This window comes from Panthera uncia, assembly GCF_023721935.1.
Source record: "Panthera uncia isolate 11264 chromosome A3 unlocalized genomic scaffold, Puncia_PCG_1.0 HiC_scaffold_11, whole genome shotgun sequence".
NCBI lineage: Eukaryota > Metazoa > Chordata > Mammalia > Carnivora > Felidae > Panthera > Panthera uncia.
Genome location: NW_026057578.1, coordinates 54,378,227 through 54,396,698, shown reverse-complemented (window position 1 = coordinate 54,396,698; position 18,472 = coordinate 54,378,227). Strand labels below are relative to the sequence as shown.

The 18,472-nt window shown below is 52.1% G+C and overlaps 1 protein-coding gene across 1 annotated transcript; it reads left to right on the top strand.

The window, feature by feature from the left end:
- Nucleotides 1-6: 6 nt before the first annotated feature.
- Nucleotides 7-2,501, top strand: POU3F3 (POU class 3 homeobox 3; the record flags this gene model as incomplete). Its single annotated transcript, XM_049650361.1, has 1 exon — nucleotides 7-2,501. A coding segment is annotated over one exon (936 nt), but the record flags the coding sequence as incomplete, so codon positions are not given.
- Between the last annotated feature and the right edge of the window lie 15,971 nt (nucleotides 2,502-18,472).

The following is an 18,472-nucleotide window of genomic DNA, read 5'->3' as shown; positions in this document are numbered from 1 at the left end:
GGCTGGGGGGCCGCCGCCGCCGCAGCCGCCGCCGCCGCCGCCGCCGCAGCCGCCGCACACCTCCCGTCCATGGCCGGGGGCCAGCAGCCGCCGCCGCAGAGTCTGCTCTACTCGCAGCCCGGGGGCTTCACGGTGAACGGCATGCTGAGCGCGCCCCCGGGCCCGGGCGGCGGCGGCGGCGGCGCGGGCGGCGGCGCCCAGAGCCTGGTGCACCCGGGGCTGGTGCGCGGGGACACGCCCGAGCTGGCCGAGCACCACCACCACCACCACCACCACGGGCACCCGCACCCGCCGCACCCGCACCACGCGCAGGGGCCTCCGCACCACGGCGGCGGCGGCGCGGGGCCCGGGCTCAACAGTCACGACCCGCACTCGGACGAGGACACACCGACGTCGGACGACCTGGAGCAGTTCGCCAAGCAGTTCAAGCAGCGGCGCATTAAACTCGGCTTCACGCAGGCCGACGTGGGGCTGGCTCTGGGCACGCTGTACGGCAACGTGTTCTCGCAAACCACCATCTGCCGCTTCGAGGCCCTGCAGCTGAGCTTCAAGAACATGTGCAAGCTCAAGCCGCTGCTGAACAAGTGGCTGGAGGAGGCGGACTCGAGCACTGGCAGCCCCACGAGCATCGACAAGATCGCGGCGCAGGGCCGCAAGCGCAAGAAGCGGACCTCCATAGAGGTGAGCGTCAAGGGCGCGCTCGAGAGCCACTTCCTCAAGTGCCCCAAGCCCTCCGCGCAGGAGATCACCAACCTGGCCGACAGCCTGCAGCTGGAGAAGGAGGTGGTGCGGGTCTGGTTCTGCAACCGGCGCCAAAAGGAGAAGCGCATGACGCCGCCCGGGATCCAACAGCAGACGCCCGACGACGTCTACTCGCAGGTGGGCACCGTGAGCGCCGACACGCCGCCGCCGCACCACGGACTGCAGACGAGCGTGCAGTGAAGGCAAGGGGCGCAGCGCGAAGAGGGCCGCCGCCGCCGCCGCCGCCTCCGCAGCCGCTGTCAGCATCGCCGCCAACCCCCGCCGCCGCCGCCGCCGCCGCCGCCGCCGCCGCCGCGCCGACCCGCACCGGGGCCGCACCGGGCCCAGGCCAGTCCGCCGCCCTCCCCTCCGCCCAAAGACAAACATGCCCGCCCTTGGAGGAAAGAGAGAGAGAGAGAGAGAGAGAGAGAGACGGACCAAGAAGACATTTCTGAAGTCCAAGGAAGGAGGGGCAAAACACAAAACAAAAGCGTAACAAATACCCAGACTGTTTTATATACGTATATATAACAAACAAAACCGGAAGAGAAAAAGGAGGCGATCATGAGATCTCGTTTATACTGTGGTGGTGTTTCCTTTTTGTTTTTCTGTTTTCTTTTTAAAGAAGGGTGAAGATGCCTAGCGCACCAAAACTGCACTCGTGAGGTTTTCCCCACCCTAGGAAGTCCTACATGGCAACAGTGGACAGCACCTAGCACCTGCCTCGTCCTCGCCTCTTAAAAAAAAAAAAAAAAAAAAAAGCACCCCCCCCCCCCCCCCGCCCCCGCTCTCCTTTTCACCCCGCCATCCAAAGGGCTGACTAAAGTGATCTACCGAAACTTTCTTTCCTGGGAGCGACGTGCAAGAAAGCAGAGGCACCCTGTTTTAGTTGGCCATGTTAAAGTCATTTGGGGACAAATGGACTATGAAATAGGAAGGAGAAAACAAAGAACAGTCTTCAGGAAAAAAAAAAAGAAAGCAAGCAAGAAAGAAAATATTCACAGCTTTTGAAATTAACAGACTGAATAGCAAAGCCAAAAGAAAAAGTCTTCTCAAAGTAACCTTGGAAATAAAGCATCACGAAAGAGCAGAGGGATGGGCGAGGGAGAAGGGGACGGCTACCCAGGAGTGGGGGAGGCCAGGCTGAGTCGGGCAGGGCGGGTGGACTGGGCTAGGAGCAAGGCCCCGCCACCAGCCCCGGCTTTAACGGCGGGCACTCGGGTGGATGAGGCCTAAAGATTCCACCGCGAATATTTTTTTTATTAATATTTTTATTTTTTATTTCTGGACTGACTCAGATAAAGAGATTTAGAAGGACTGAGCACCAGCCGCTGCACTCCTCTGGACTTCTCTCCTCAATCCGTTGCCAACTTTGATTGAATGGGTGCTGTGGATGTGATTATATAATACTGCCATTTCCAAGCAGTGTTTTTGGTAGGTTTTAATAAACAGACTTTTCAAAAGACGGCAATATAGAATTGTTAGATCCGTTGTTGATCTAAAAATATTTGCTTTATATTTTCATTAAATGACTTCTTTTAATATTTTATTCAGAATACTTATGAACTGCTGCAAAACGGTAATTTATTTTTCCCCAGATCTTGTATTACGTGTTTTTTTCAGACGAGCACAAATCAAAATGAAATGAAAATATGGACAGTTGCTAGGTAGTAAGGGTATCTTTTGATGTGATCATTTGATTGTAATTTAATTTGAGTAGTGATTCCGTAAGAGCTGATCGAGAAAATAAATTTGTTAGAATGAAATAGTCTGTGTCTGATGCATAAACACTATGTGGGAAGAAAAGAGTTCTTTAGGAAATATTTTTTTACTAATGCAAATCCTTAAGTGATAGCACTGAGGAAGTACAGCCTGCTCCACGAAATACGGAGTAAAGGACAGACGTGACAGAAACTGCTAGTACTTTAACATAGTTGTCACTCCTCGTTAATCCATAAATTTCACAACATTTTTCTCTCCCTTGGTTTTAGTGGGTGTTTTTAGTGTTTTTAGGTGAGATTGTCTAAATACTAGTTCTTTTCTCGGAGATACCTGTGTCCTTTATCATCTTGACCAGAAGACTGGACTACATCACCAGTAAAAATGTGCCAACTGGTTATTAATGGCTAATACATAGCTCCCCCCCCCCCACCCCCCCAAGTTCACCCTCTCTTTTCCCTCCCTTCCCCCCACCATATTGCTAGGTCTCTTTCCTCTTTTTCTGAAGGCTAATAGTTGTAAAGAATAGCTTACAAGTCTATAAGATATTTTTATATTAATCACTTCCCATTAATAACTATATGAAGTTCAGTTTAAATTATTAAGCTGTTTTGGGTTTTCTGTTTCTGTTTTAGTTGTTTTCCTTGTACTGAAAGAATGTAGTTCTAAAATCCTGATTAGGGTCCACACTGCATTACCCCCAGTGTGATTACCAGCTCAGACTTTCTATGTCCCTGTCTTTCCCCAGTATGATTCCATATCTACTTTACTGGTGCTGGGGGGTTGAGCTTTTTTTGATCACTCCTCAGATACACCATGCAGAGCGGTCACATTTATCAAGTCAATGTATCAATATTTACCATGTGGGAAAATGAAAGTGTAATGCCTCAGGTTGTGAGTCCTACCGATGCAAAAGGCTCTGCTCAGTTGAGTCCCTTCGTCTTGTACTTAAAAAAAGTATTTGGGAGTGACACAGCAATGATTTTATGGATTAATTTCCTCCTAATCTCATTTAGCTGTCACTCACTCTTTGCCTTCTCTCATCTTCCTCTCTCTTCCTCTGATATCGATGCAGGGGTTAAAAAACCCGGAAAACTGTGAGAGCAACAGGAACAGTTATTTCTTCCAGACAGACCCTGTGTCATTTTCATAAATCAAGCCCAGCCAGATGGCCGTGTATTGGGTTGCATTATTTTAAGCACCAAATCGTACTAAAAATCACAATCATTTTGATTTGTGAAATCTGAAAAAGGCCACATTTATTAAACAGAGAGAAGGAAAAAAATGAAAACAAGAAACCACAATTTACTTTCCTTTGCCTTCATGTCTCCTCCTTCTCTTGCTATTGTAATCTCTCTGCCCAGCAAATTTACAACCTGGAGGGGGGGTCGGGGGTGGGGACAAACTTTATCATTTTCTGAGGGTCTGCAGGGGCAAGCAAAACAGGCCTCATGAGAAAGCTGAGGATTGGGTGTGGTTGTTTTTATATGGTGAATACTACTGGCACGTGAGATGAAATCCTATTTTCCCTACAGGAATGGTAGTGGTTGATTAGACAGAGAATAGGTCTATTTAAAATTTTAGGAGGTATTTGCTTACTTGATTTGGCTGACAACAAAAGAACTAACATTAGATTTCACACTGTTTTCTATTAAAAAGCAACCTTTTTTGCTGATTACTTTGGAAGGAGCCCCAGATTTAAGGGTAGCAGAGTAACTTTTCATTGGCGAAGAAGAGAAAGCAAGCCCATTTTATTTCATCATTTTGCATTTTTTACAGTGAGCTCATGCTTGCACTCCATATTAAAAAAAAAAAAATCAACCCTTTGAATGTATTTACAAAATGAAATTCATGTTTGAAAAACAAAAGAGGGCAGCTATAACTGAGAGGTTTTGTGCTAAGGCTTATATTGTTACACATGTAAATAATGAAAATATTGTTATATATCACCAGATCTTTTTAATGAATTTGGTCATTGTGTTCCTTTGCAGCGCAAGTGTCTTGTGCTTCGTAAAGTGCCCATTTGTTTCCTCCATTTCAATCCACCCCCTCCTCCCCTTCCAACCCAAAGGAAAGTGACAAAGTTCTGTTCCATCAATCTGGCTAATCCTGAGCTAGGCCCATTTATAGTTTGCAGTGTCCTGTGGCTCCTGATCACTTGTCCAAGCCCCTGTCACCTCAACCACCCAACCATCTTCCCTTGCAAGTCTGGGCGATAAATCATTCAAGGTGTATTTAAAATAGTCACTTTACTGTTGTTGCTCTACCTTTTTTTTTTTTCTTAAAGTACTTAGCCAAGGACTACTTCTTTGTTCCAAAATAGAACTGTTCATTATTGATCTTAGAGTTTCCCTCTGCTTCCCTGTAGCCTCCAGTGTTCGCTTATTACCATGCTCATAATCTGTTTTGTATGAATGGTTTTCAACATTCAGAGAATAATTGGTTCTAATATTAAATGCAGTATATACTATTGATAGTTTTATCGATAAGTGTAATATTTTAAATAATTTTAACAATTAAATTTGTTTTTTAAATTATATATTTGTAAAGTATTTATCCTGTTGGAAGCAACAATATATTGTTGTATTTATTCGTTTATTTTTGTAATAAATGATCAACCTCTTCAAGCTAAATCAAAAATGACACTTTTATATATTTATACAGAATGCTTTTTAGGATATGGGCATATTTGCACCAATTTGTATGTAAATAGAGCAAGAGCCATCAATAACTTGTAGCTTTCAGAACTAAATTGAAGGAAGAAACATTCTCTCCACATGGAGTTTAGTTTGCCCAAGTTCCAGGGTAATTAATCAAACTCTAAAATGGATGCAACAAGTATTGGCACTGCATGCAGACTTGAAATTAATTATTTAGGTGGTGGACCTGGTTTTTTTCAAGGCAGAAGGATAGAATCGAAAGAATTCTCTTCTTTCATGAAATGCACGTGGCTGACCGGACTGATTAGAACAGATGCTCTGTATTGGTGATAAAACCTAATACCTGGCTGTGCTCAGACATCTATGCTGGGGGGAAAGGTGGTGAGAGTTTTGAGTTAAGACTGCGAGGCTATCAGTGACTCAGAAGCAAGGTGATGTAGGAAGAAAGAGTTGTGTTATGTTTGTTTTTTAAAAATAGTTCTTCTTAAAATGGCTGTGGTAAGAACCTCTCCCTCCTAGTCCTGGTCAGACAGCATGAGCAGTCAGTACAGGTGTTGCTGTTGCTGATGTTGGTAAGAGCGATGCGCGTCAGAAGCGTGGGGGCCACCTCTCCAGCTCTCCGGTTCTGTAGGTCACTTGGTCACCTCTCAGTTCCTCAGGGCGACTGTTCCGAGGGCCTGAAGTTCACCCACGTGACCTCCCGGCTGCAGGAGCCCCACCGTGGGCTTGATCTTGATTTCAATAAGGAGATCAGAGGGCTCTGGGTTTGCCTGAACTTTCCAGTCTAGGAAAGGAAACAGTGCGGAGGCTGGAAGGCATGGGTGGGGGTGGGGGAGCGGAGATAGCAAGAGGGGTACTTGTGTAATCAGATTCTTTGATTTTGTTAGCCTGGCTCATGGCCTATTAATTAGATTACTCTCTCTCTCATTCTTGATTTCACATCCGTGTTTGTTCCTGTATCCTAAAATGTGGGCGCGAGCGTGGCGAGCAGGAGCCTATGATGTCACTGCCGGCCAGCGGCGGCCGCCTGGCCTTCTGGAGGGCTGTGGGCTGCGTTCTTTATGAGTCGGGTCTTCCTCAAGGAAGAGTTGGCTCTGGAAGTGACCTCAGAGGGGTCTGGGAAGAGGGCAACTGGCATTCTCGCGGCGGCACGATGTGTGCGCTAATGTGTGTGTGTGTGTGTGTGTGTGTGTGTCCTGCGCGCCTGTGGGTGCGGGTGAGGGGAGGGGCTGCGGAAATTCGCGGCCTGGACTCCGAAGCCCTAGGGATGCAGATGGCTTGCTCAGGTGCAGGGCCTGCCTCAAGTGGAAATGGGGATCAGAGAAGCGGAGGAGGGTAGCGCCGGGGCAGAAGCCCGGTTTCTCTCTGGGACGCGGGGCAGGCGGGGCGCCGAGGTGGGGCCGTGGCGGTCGCGGTGGGGTGGCCCGATCCCTGCTTGGCCCGGCCCGGCCCGCGGCCCGGCCGTAACAGCTGCTGCCAGTCCCACAAGTTGTTTTCCTCGTGGCGACCATTCAGCAAAACGCACGATCCTTTCTCAAAGATTTAAATTTCGCGGATGAATTACCATACACCGGTTGCTTAGCAACTAAATTCAAGCAGGGCTAAGAATATGCAAGCTTTTTGTATTCTCATTAATAAAATGCCACTCTGACACAGCAACCCGACTTTGGATCACTGCAACTTCTGTAAAAGCCGTAGGAGAATACAAACCGATCCTGCCATTTAATTACAGATCAAAATGGCTTGAAACGCGATGTTTTGTTCATCTATCTTCCTAAAAGCGATGTAAAAAATAACGGCTTTTCAACAGCAGTAGTAAATTCTTTTTTTTTTTTTTAATGGAGTTGTCTATCGGGGTTACTGATAATTGTCAACTGAAACTTTTTTGAAACACAAGGTTGAAATATCTCCTTTCATCAACATCTCTGCTCTCCCCCTCAGTCCCCTGTCCTCTGATCCTTCGATCGTTCCCCAGCCTGATAATGACAATTATTATCATAATTCAGGAAATACCCAGGCCTTGGGAGCCCTGGGGACTAACGGGCAGTTGGTAGAGCAATCGACAAGGCCGGTGGCTGGAGAAAACCTAAGAAATTGCGGAGAGAGAGCGAAATGAAAACTTGCGAAAGTTTCCTTGGAAGGTGGGTCGGCTGGAGGTCGTAGAGGTACTGACGAGCACTTTTTGGAACGCCTAGGAGAATTAAAGGTAGAAATGCCTGTCGACCTCTGTTCCACGTTTGCGGATTTTCCGTGCTGGGGTCCAGCCTCCTCTCCCCGGAATTCGGTTGCAGCCTCCCCCTCCGCGGACCGCAGAGTTCAGAGGGGCTGAGTTCAGGGCCTGCTGACCCCGGCTCTCTCCGAGATCCACCTCCCCGCTGCCCCCAAGCCCTGGAGCCCTGGAGGAAAAGCAACCACGGAGTTGGACCCCCTGGGTCTTCAAAGACTCTGGCCCAGCCCAGGGCCCAGAGCCTGGGATTTACAGAAGGGGGGCACTCCGCGTCCATTCCCGAACGGTGCTGTGCCTGGAAGGGGGCGCGCTGGCTCAGAATAAGGGTCTAACGCTTGGCTACAGTTCGAATGTGGGGGGAGTAGGGGTCACAGAGGACTGGCCTCGCAGGCGGGTAGGTCGCATTGTTTGGGAACGCGCCTGGATCTAGGAAGCCGGGGCTGGGGAGGCGGCGGGGGTGGGGGGGGGGGGCAGGGCTGGAGGAGGCTGGTGGCTTTGTGAAGTTTCGGGCCTCCAGGCCCTGCGCGCCGCACTGGGGAGTGGAGTGCCTGGGTCACCCTGGGCACTCGGCCCGCGCCTAGGCGGAAACTCGAGCGCCCGGGGAACGCTGCATGTGCCCGGCCCCGTCACGGTCACCTCCCGAGCACAGTCCCCGGCTGGAGACTGCGGGCCCCGGGCCTGCGCGGCGCTACTACGCTGGCGGTGGGCGAGCGCGGGCCGCAGGGGAAGGCAGGGGTGCCAGGCGTCCGGTCGATGCCCAGTCTACCCGCCGAGACGATTGTGCGCCGGCTTCGCTTTGGAAGCTGCAAAAGGAGGCCGCGGTCCTCTTTAGAAAGACCCAGGGGCAAAAGTGAAACTCTCCAGACTGGTTCCAATAACATTCCCAGGGAGCCAACCCCCCTTGCTTACACTTTGGCAAACGTGAGAACTTTAGAGGTGGCTCTTCCCCAGGTCAGTATGGACCCTGAAGGATAACGACCCCCACACCTCGACTGACTCAGTTTTTACCCGATTTCTTTCTAGTGAGTTAAAAAAAAGAAAAAGTGGAAAGTAAACCATAAGTTGAAATATGTGCTCTGTTAAGTGCTCAGAGACATTAGAGTTCATTTTTCAGTAAAAGGTACATAATAAACAGGAAGCCATTTATTGACAAATACAATTGTCCCAGACAAGTCACATTCCATGTACGTAATTCATTAATGGAATTCGTTCCTTTTCCTCCCTTTGGAAAGAGAAATTTTAGCTTTTAAAAATAGCCAAGTCTTGGAGGAGGGGAGAGTGGTTAGTTACCTGTTCCTAGAAAAGGAAGCAGGGAAGTCTGGCCAATTCCTGGCTGTGGGGGGTGTTAAACAGTATAAAATAACAATTTTAAAGGTATGGGGAGCCTTTTTTTTTCCTTTGTCACTCTCCAGAAAATAAGTTTGTTGATCTGAGTTGCTGTCACCAGACTTGTCCAGTGGCAATGCGCTGGTAACATAATCCTAGTTGGCCTGTGTGCGCCCATACATGTGAACAAAACTAAAATTTAAATAACTTGAGCTGCCTGGGAATACACCAGAATTTTATCCGTAAAACTCACTTAGTTGCCATAGTTTTAGAAATGTCTGTGGAAACGTGCCTGCCGTTCTCTCTCCTTGAGAGACGTGATCCTGGGGAGATGCTCCCACACAACATCTTAGTCACCAGTGTAAGCCAGAATCACTTACCTGGAGAACCTGGGTTTGGTCTTTTCTAATTTGAGAAGCAAATTAGTGAATCCCCTTTCCCTGCAAGCTGGGAGAGGGACCTTGTCCAGGAGAGAACCATCTGGAATGGGCGGAAGGCAGAATCAAGTGTGGGTCTCTGGGTGACCCGGGGAGTAGCAAGTAAACATCAAAAGCACAGGGCACGCTGAGGTGTATCTGGGGCTTTGTGACATCCCAATACAAGGCATGGTTACAAAGGACAAAAAAGAATGATAAACTGTTCCTGTTTCATTGTTGTAGCTACAAAATAACAGGACAGACACTGAGAAGAAAGCAAAAACATCTTTTAATATGAAAACAAAAACAAAAGGACAAGGGATGTTCTGATGAAGAGCTGCCTGGGAGATTGCACATTAGTTGTGTCCTCCAGGACTGCCTCTCGGCAGAAGGCAAGCCCATTTAGTCGGCTGGAACATTGCACACTGAAATAGAATAGATATTCATTTCAAAGAGCTCGCTTTGTGCCAGCACTGAAATACAAGGTGCCCAAACCAGCTACCCTCACTCCACCCAGGTTCAGACGGGGCAACCTCCAGGTCTGAGTTGGGACCAGACAGGTTTGTGCTCCTCCCCCACCCTGTAAGAATCTGGGAGGGAGAGTCGTTTTCATTTGCACCTCCAAGGTTGGAAACTCTCCAGCAGAGTTTTTAAAAATAAACAAGTCTAATCAGAAAGTGTAGTGCCCAGAAACTAACAAAATGAAAATAAATGTCTTGGTAGCTTGGTCTGGACAATCTGTAGGTTACAATGCGGAAAAACCCCTTAGTGAGCACAATGACGTCTACAGTATCTTTGATTAACTTTGGGGAGGGGTGGGGGACAAAGCTTTCAAACTTCCTCAGGTGGTCCTACCGATTATACTTTGTGCTCCTTGAAGATTTCATCCAGGGCTTTAAAAATGTTTCAGACCTGAAGAATGTCTTTAATTCTTCTGAGAACTATTTAATAGTTGTCCTGGATGTTTTCAACAAGACAGGGATGCCAAGTAAGTGGTCTGGGGTCCAGTGAAGTCCACGGGGTGGTAATGGTGGATACTCAAAGGCACTGAGCAACCTGCCCCTGTAATGGGCTTTCTGCTTTTCAATGAGGAGGGGCCGAGGAGGTCAACACTATTTATATATGTACCTGATCCCACCGGCTTTCCTCTATTTATCAAAGAGGAAGACCTACAAGGGAGGGGGTGAAAGGGAGGGGAGAGACCAAAAGACAGATCAGTTACTTCCCCACTTTGTTCCTGGGCCTTGAACTGGGCTTCAAGGAGGGGAATAAAAGTCTCCAGGGAATGAACCCCCCCACACACACACCTCTATTAGCCTCACCCTGACACTCTCACCCCCACCCCAAGGCCAGAAAACCCTGTGCCGGCTGATTTGTGGCAAAATGGTAACTTGAGGAACCCTGTGTGAATGTGTTACATAACATAGGGAGAGGTGCTTACGCTTGATTTTTCTCCCAGTGGCTATGAGCAGGCAGAAAGGCCTAGAAAGGAGGAATGAAGACAAATTAAATAGGAAATCTATGGGGAAATGCATAGCCCTATACAACGAAGCATGTAAGTTTACCTGCACCTCTTGTGTGCCAGAGTATCCTTTAAATACCCTACCTAGAGGTGTGCTTTGACCAAAGAGGAGGCATGTCTAATTTGGGGTTTGGGGGAAGGACAATTATACCCAAGGAGGCTGGGATCCTGTGGCCCTGGAGCCAGTAGAAGCCAAGTTAGTTCCAAGCTCTGTGTTATCCCCACCTGCTCTTTCTGATGGAATCCTCACGTCCTTACTCTGGGAGGGCAGGTGACCCCTTCCCCGTGCACCCTGCTGTGCCCACCCCAGTCACCCCGGCCTGTGGCAGGTGAGCTACTCATTCGCCAGCAGCAGGAGCCCACCGCTGCAGCAGTCCGAGGTCACATTCAGAAAGCTTGTCCTTCCCCGGAGAGCCTCCCCCAAAGGCGAAGGGCGGTGCGAACCGAGTTCCTCTGCCCCAAGCGCGAAGGGGAAATCCTAACCAAGGGACAAGCATTATGCAGGAGAGGATCTGCAGCGGGCAGTTGATCTGGGCAGATCCCCAGCGCCAGGCCCTCTCCGCAGAGGGACGGGGCTGGGGGGAGGGGACGGGGGGGTGGGGAGCGTGCTGTGGTGGTGGCGGGCGGGCCCGGGGAGAGGGAGCAGCCGAAGGCGCGCAAGCTGACAAAGCTGTAACAAAGGATTCAAGCAAAAGTAGTACCAAGGATCTTTAAATTATCACACACCTTACAGGCGTGTCCCCAGCTCCCGGGACATAGAGTCCGTTGATTGTTCCCCCGGGCTCCGCAGACGTGCCCCGGCTGTCAATGGTGCAAGGCTGGCTGCCCGGCTTCACGGCCTCGGCCCCTGCGCTCCCGCAGGCCCGCCGCGGGCATGGGTGGGTGGCGGCGCCTGGGTCCGCCGGGCCTCGTCGGTGGCTGTTCCTCCGGTGGCGCAGTGAGGCCGCGGTCTTGCTGGGCAACATCCCTGGCCCTTGGTTGCTCCCCACCCCCCCGCCCCCACCCCTCCGCGAAGGTCATGGGCTGCGATCAGGCCTGGCAGTGGAGGCCCAGAAGCAGTCCACACGCCTCCCTGCTGGACAAGAAGAACGCTGGAGAAAAGGGGAGCTCCTGGGTTTGGCGGATGTCTGAGTCACCATGGCCTTTGCAAGGAGAGCAAGCAGGACAACATAGAAAAGACGCCCCCGGGACGTGCTTTTGAGGCTTTCAAGGAGGCTAAGCTTGGGCACTCGAGTCCTCCCCCCACCCCCGCTGAGGCTCCCAGAGCCCCCCATACCCTCTGGCCCTTCTGTCACCGCTGCCCCCAGGCCTACCATCACCACCAAACCTTGGCAGTGACCCGGCGCCCCTGCTCTGGGTAGGTATTGGTGGATAGGAGTTGAAGCCCCAGCACCCGGTTCCGGGAAAGTTGAGACCAAAGCAGTAGGGGAGTGATTGTGAGTGGTGAGGCAGAACAGCGTAAAGACCCCAAACTTCCCCCTAGTGCCCCCACTGGGTTCCCGAGGCTCCCCCTTGCAGCTGCCGGGGCCTTTGAGAGTTGATGAGAAAGGCATTTTTTTTTCTGGGAACTCTGGGTCCCAGGAGGGCAGCTGGGCGAGCGGGAGAAAAGGAAGAAGCCCTCACGCTCTGAGGTCAGGAGGACTAGTAGGGAGAAGAACCCATCAGGACTCGGTGCCCCTCCACTGGTGACAAAGGAGGTGATGAGAACAAAACTGGGGAAGAAGGGTAGAAGTGGGTATAAACTGTGTTCAGTGACCATCCCTCTCCTTCATGGTGTCCTCTTTCTTTAATTCAACCCAGAGGGGGCCCCTCGGAAGAGCTGCAGACTGTGGGGCTTCCAGCCGCCTGCGCCCACCCAGCAGGGCCTCACAGCCCCCCCCCCCCCCGGGGGGCAGCCCAGAGTGGAAGGTCTGCCAAAGTTGGCTCAACCCTCAGGCCAGGCCTCCAGAGGCTTCTGCCCTCCCACCTCCCCCCCAACCCTGGCTGGCCTGAGCTGGGCTGGGCTGGGGCTCCGACCTCACCAATGGCCTCCGGAGTGGGCCGGCTAGGAAATTCCAGCCAGGCAGCCCAGCATGGCAGAGAGAACTGGAGGGAGGGAATGACACTACCCCTGGCTCCGTACAAGTGCAAATGAGATGCATTCTGGCTGATCAGTCCACTGTATTTTATGCAACTTAATGTCGATGTCTTGTCAACTCTTCCCATCGGGAAGAATAACAGAAAATTTTAACGAGAATTTGTGTGTGTCTGTGGTTTCCAACTACAGTTCCGGGCAGGGAGATGGGGTGAGGCTGGAGACAGGGAGGTTTGCTGACATGAGCAGCGTTGTATAAACCCCCCTAAAATGCAACCTTAGGCCACAAAGAAGGAAACAAGAGGCAGGATGGGTTAAGGTTGCTGACAAGAGACCTTGATGCAACTAGTTGGATCTCTGGCTGAGGAAAGTTTAAAGCGGTGACATTTCTTTTCAAGGAGCAAAATGTATTTGTATTTACTTGGGTGCAGGGGACAGATCAAACTCCTCCTCCCAGCTTACCTGACATCTTGAATGTCTAAGGGCCACTTAGGGGGAGTCTCAGGAGTCCACCAGGAGAGAAAAGGGCCGTGGAGGCCCTCTCTGGGTGACAGCGTTCGCTGCCCTCTTTCTGTGTCAGTTTCAAAGCAAGTTGTAAGTTGAGGAAACTTGCCTCCACCTCTGACCAGACTCGCCCACCAGGTTTCCTGAGAAAGCAAGTCCCGTCAGACCTAGATGATCGACGCCTCCTGTAAAGGGAGAGAACGGCAGGGCAGGGCGAGTCCCAGAGACCAAAGGAGCCTCCAGTGTCCTGCCCCAGGGCCACCTCATGTGGTTCACATGGGCGCTTTGGGAGAGCTCTCGTCTTTTTCTTTCTTTCTGTTCTTTCTTTCTTTCTTCCTTTATTTCTTTCTCTTTTTTCTTTCTTTCTTTCCTTCTTTCTCTTTCTTTTCTTTCTTTCTCTTTCTTTTTCTTTCTCTTTCTTTTTCTCTTTCTTTCTTTCTTTCTTTCCTTGTTTCTTTCTTTTCTTCCCTCCTCCCCCCCACCCCCCCAGCACAGAGCCCTAGAAGTCCTGATAGTACAGCCAGAGAGGACTGGAGGGCCAGCTCCACCCTCCTCCTCCGCCCCTCCTCATAGGTATTGTTGTCTCAGGCTTGTCTGCAGCTGACCCAAGGCAGGGGAACAATGGGTTTTCTAAGCCCTGTTCCCAAGCCCTGCCCCTCTCCCCCCTGCCAGGCTCAGTGGTAGGCAGGGCACAAATGGCTGAGAGTAAGGGGAGCTTCGTGCCAGCTCTTGCCCCCTCTTTCATGATGTTCTCAGGGTCAGCAGGGAATTTGTTGTTGACATATGAAGCTGTCCTGTGAAGATCTGCCTCTGGGGTCTGTCGGCTGCCCACTCAAGGAAGCTATGGTAGTTTTACTCTCAGGACTCTCATAATACTCTCAGTATTATGTAGGTTGCTAACAGTCAGGGCCAGGAAGGAGAGACAGGCACCCTGGGAGCCAGTGAAGGGAGACTACCCCAGGCCCATTTCATTCAGGTGAGGTTGTTGGACCCTCCGGGTGGCCAAGATGATTCCACGCTATCCTGTTACCTGTGGAGGACTCCTTTCTCTGCAGTATTCCTTGGCTGAGGTGTGAGATGCCCTCACTGCTGGGCAATTAACTCGAACAAAATAGAACGGGGAGGGGGTGATCATGTGCTTCCCGTCAAGACAAGGGGCCACCCGGCACTCTGAAACTATCCAAACTTTTACGCTGCTTAGCAGAGGAGTCTGCTGGTCGCCAGCAGCTCAGGTTTCTGCCGTGCAGCGTGGGCATTTCCATGCCCGCCTGGTAAATACATCAGAACCAGATGTATGCTGCTGCTCTGGGCTTCCACCCAGGGGCCAGGGTGCTGGGGACACGTCCCAAACAAGACAGACTTGAAATTCATTGCCCCCCACTCACCCAGCGACCTGAGAGGCCACTAGAAAGGGCTGGACTCCAGGGCAATGAGCGGAGGTGACCTACAGCAAAATGAGCTGCTAGCTCCTCTCCAACGGTTTGGCCGCCTTTCTCCCCCTGCTGCATGGTGGCTGACCAGAGCCCCTGCAAGTTGCCCCGTCCCTCTCTTCTTGCTATGGGATCCCAACAGGCAGCTGGTTCCCTTGTGCCCTCCCAGGTCAGTTCTTTCCATCTGGGATCACAAGGGTGTCCACAAAGAGGCAGGGAGGAGCGAGAAACCATCTTCACTAATAAACAAACCCAGTCACAGTAGCCTGTACCCCAACAGACCCTTCTCACTACCCTTTACTTCGCTAGCAGTCGCTCAGCTTTTGACAGGCCGAAACCATTTCAACCCACGAGCAAAAAGAACAATTTTAAAGGTAGGCCCCGTTCCTCATTTCTCCTTGGCTCCCCAAGTTCACCATCGCTCACTTCCTCACCTCCCAGCCATCTGGATATCCATTACCCCATCCGAAGGTCTCAAACACTTGTTCCTTAAAATCTTCTGGGGCTTGAGCATTTCCCCAGCCACTGGTGAGGGAACACACCCTCCCCACTCCAGGGCCGCATCCAAGCCTGGTAACTCATCGCATAACTCGATGCCTCCCAGAAACACAGATTCCCTCATTTATCAGGAGTAGCAATAAACTTTACTGAAAGAGAGAAATTCAGCATTGACTGTGCATGGGATACCTACTGGTGGACTCTTTGAAAACATCCTCTCTAGCTTCTGACCTCCTCCGTTGGGGTGGAGTGCTGTAAACATCTTAGGTAGCAGAATTTGGAAACAGCTTGATCACCGCCAGCAGCTTTGGGGTCCTTCACTCCAACCATTAGTAATAAAGTCATTAATAGTCATAATGGGCATTTAATTGCTTGATCTGATTGGTGCTTTCTTCCCAACCCCATTTAGTTTCTTGGGGGAAGTACAAGGGGTCCAGAACCAGTAAAGGGAAGCCATTTGCAGGCCACTTTCTCAAGCAGAAGGGAAAGTACTTTTGTTATATTTGCAGACATGTGTCTCACACATTTTTCCCCCTGCTTTTTGTAAACTATCTAAGAATAAACATTACAGATCTGGGTTTTAATTTCTCCAGATGGGATCATAAAGTACCTAGGAGATTATATATATATATATATATATATATATATATATGTAATAGAATTGAGGACACATGGCTGCTGTTCACACTGAAAGCCGAAAAGAGGCTCAAGGCTCAAGGAGGAACAATTGAACCGTCCGTGGGACCGAGTGTGTGAGCAAGTTCGCTTTATTCCTTCTCAGGAAGAGGGTCTGCGGCGGCGAGGGAAAGTTTCCCCGGGTGTTTGAAGAGGCACTTGGCAAGGCTGGCCGGACCTTCCCACCAGCCAGGCGGCTGGGCTGGGGGCTTCGCGACCCCTCCTCCCAAATCACGCCCCCCACCCCCCTCCTCTGTGCTCGGGCTCTTCGTTTCATCCCGGCTGTCCTCTTAGGAACCCCACCAGAGAACTTCCTCCGAGGGTCCAGGCTGCGCTCCCTCTGCCCTACCCCTGCCTCTCCTGCCCGCTCCCCCCGCGCCCCGGACTCACCCCGAGCGGTCCTTCCACTCCGTACAACAGACAGGAAACCGGCCTCAGTCGGGGCAACATCTGAAACCACATTTTATCAATACCATCAAAGACCAGCGCACACACGTAGGGCTCTGAGCTCCGGAGCCCGCTTCTTGCCGAAAACCGGGTATAGGGGGAGGGCGGTTAGGGCGAGAAATCCTCCCTCCAACCGCGATTTCAGCTTTCTTATGGAAATGAACGCGACGGGCCGCTCACCCCGCGCCCGGCTCAGGATCTCCAGCCCTTTGCTCCCGTTAGCCCCCGCCCTTCCAGCCCCGGGTTCTCGCCGGGACCGGCGTGTGTGGACGCGCTCGCCGTGCGCCCCGGCCGCGGCGCGCGCGGGGACCCGGGCCGGTGGGCTCCCCTCCGCCCGGCTGGCCGCCGCCGGCGTTGCATATTCAGAGATAGCTACTTTCTTAAAGGAGAACCGACCGCGCGGCAAAGTTCAGAGCCGAGGGGAGGCACAAAGGAAGGTGTCGGCTCCCGTGTGTTCTCGAGGTTGGGGCGACGCATCCCCTCTCCGCCGCAGTGCCCACTCAGACTGCATTAAGGAGAGGATCGGGGGCCCGGAGCGCCTCTGGTCGAGCCACTCTTCTTGGAGGGCGTGGAAGGAGAGAGTCACTTGGTGTGTGGGGACAAAGCTCCCACCTGGATCCCTAATGGGTTATTTTAAAATTAGCGATCGCAGCTTACGCCCTAGGGTACCCAGGGGCTTATTTCAAGAGGAGGCTGTTAGATGGCACCGCTCGGGCTCAAGGGCAGCAAGAAAGTTTGCCCTTGGTTGTTGGAGACGCACGCACGCACGAAGTTTATTAAACCTTGCACCGAACAGTTCCCTTTGAACGGTTAAAACAACAAAACCACCACCTGCCCCCTTCTTTTAAAAAGAGAGCTGGGTCAGTAAGTCGGGACAGAGGAAGGGGTTGTAATGAGCGCGTCACGACACGCTGGTGTCTGCGCCCCACTTCGCGGCGCGGCCCCGGCCCCTCTCCCCCTCCCCGCGCACCCGGCACCCGCGTTCCGGGGCCGCGGGCGCCGGCTTCTCCAGGCCGCGGCCGGGCGCCCGTCTGCTCCCGGGAAGCGCCGCCAGGGCCCCAGCAGCGAACCCGAGTGTTTCCCACTTGGGCAAGGAAATGGCGAAAGTTCTCGGCCGGCCCTGCGGAGGGGCCTCCTAGAAGCGCGCTCCGCCCGGGGCCCGGCTGACCCGCGACGCGGGGCCCCGCGTGGTGCCGGGGCGACGCCCGCGCCTGTGCCCGGCCTCGCGCGCGCCCTCCCCATCACTCACACTCACACCCCGCGGTGCTTTTTGTTCCGGGCCAGGCTCACTTTCACAAGTGGTTAGAAAAGTCTTGAGCGCCATCTAACGGGAGCAGCAAAAAGTTGGCGCTGGGTGGAGGTTAGGACCCAAGAGGCGCAGGGGCCTGGCCTGGAGGGTTCTCTCCCCCCACCCTCCTCGCACTCTGGGACTAGACACCATTCCCACCCCCGCCACACACGTACACACATGCTCCGGAATCCGGAGCCCCCCTCTGAAGCCCACTTTCTGAGGAAAGCGATACCCGTTTGGCCTGCCTGCCCGCCAGGGGCTGTCCCCTAAGCCCCTGTCCTCTCTTCCCTTCCCTTCCACGGTCCCCCAGGCCACCAAAGAAGTCGGATCGCCTTGCACCTGAGGTGATAGGGCCCTGGTGTCCTTCAAGTTCTCTCTTTTTCCTTTTGAGCTCTGAAGGAAAGTCCCAAGTAGCCCTGGGAGGGCACACCTGTCTTCCAAAAGAACAGCCACATAATGAAGAGGTCTGCAGCCAAAGAAGCTTCCAGAGGGTTGAGGAAAGGATGTGAAAGAGGATAACGGTAATGAAACAAAAAGGAAGTGCTCAACGGAGGGCAGTTTTGTCCGGGATGGCCTCAGGAGAGATTTAATGTCCCCAGGGAGGAAAGAGAATGGATTCTGAGGAGCTGTCCTGGAAAGTGGGAGAAATCTGACCAGTGGTGAAGCCCAGGAAGGGAGGGTCTCCAAAGAGGGCAAAAAAGGAGAGTGGAAGAGAGGGACCCACCTACCCAGGAGGTGGGTGGCAATCTGAGGAGGTCTAAGCCCCTCCTGAAGGTTCCAAGCCACTGTGAGGAACTTGGTCACCTGAGATAAAAACAGGGGGCACACACTCCTATCAGGTCAGGACGTCTGCAGAGGCTGATATCTGTGACCAGCTATGAAACAAAGACGACAAGGAGGAGGGGTGGCAGGCCCGAATCACCCTCTCCTGATATCCCACAG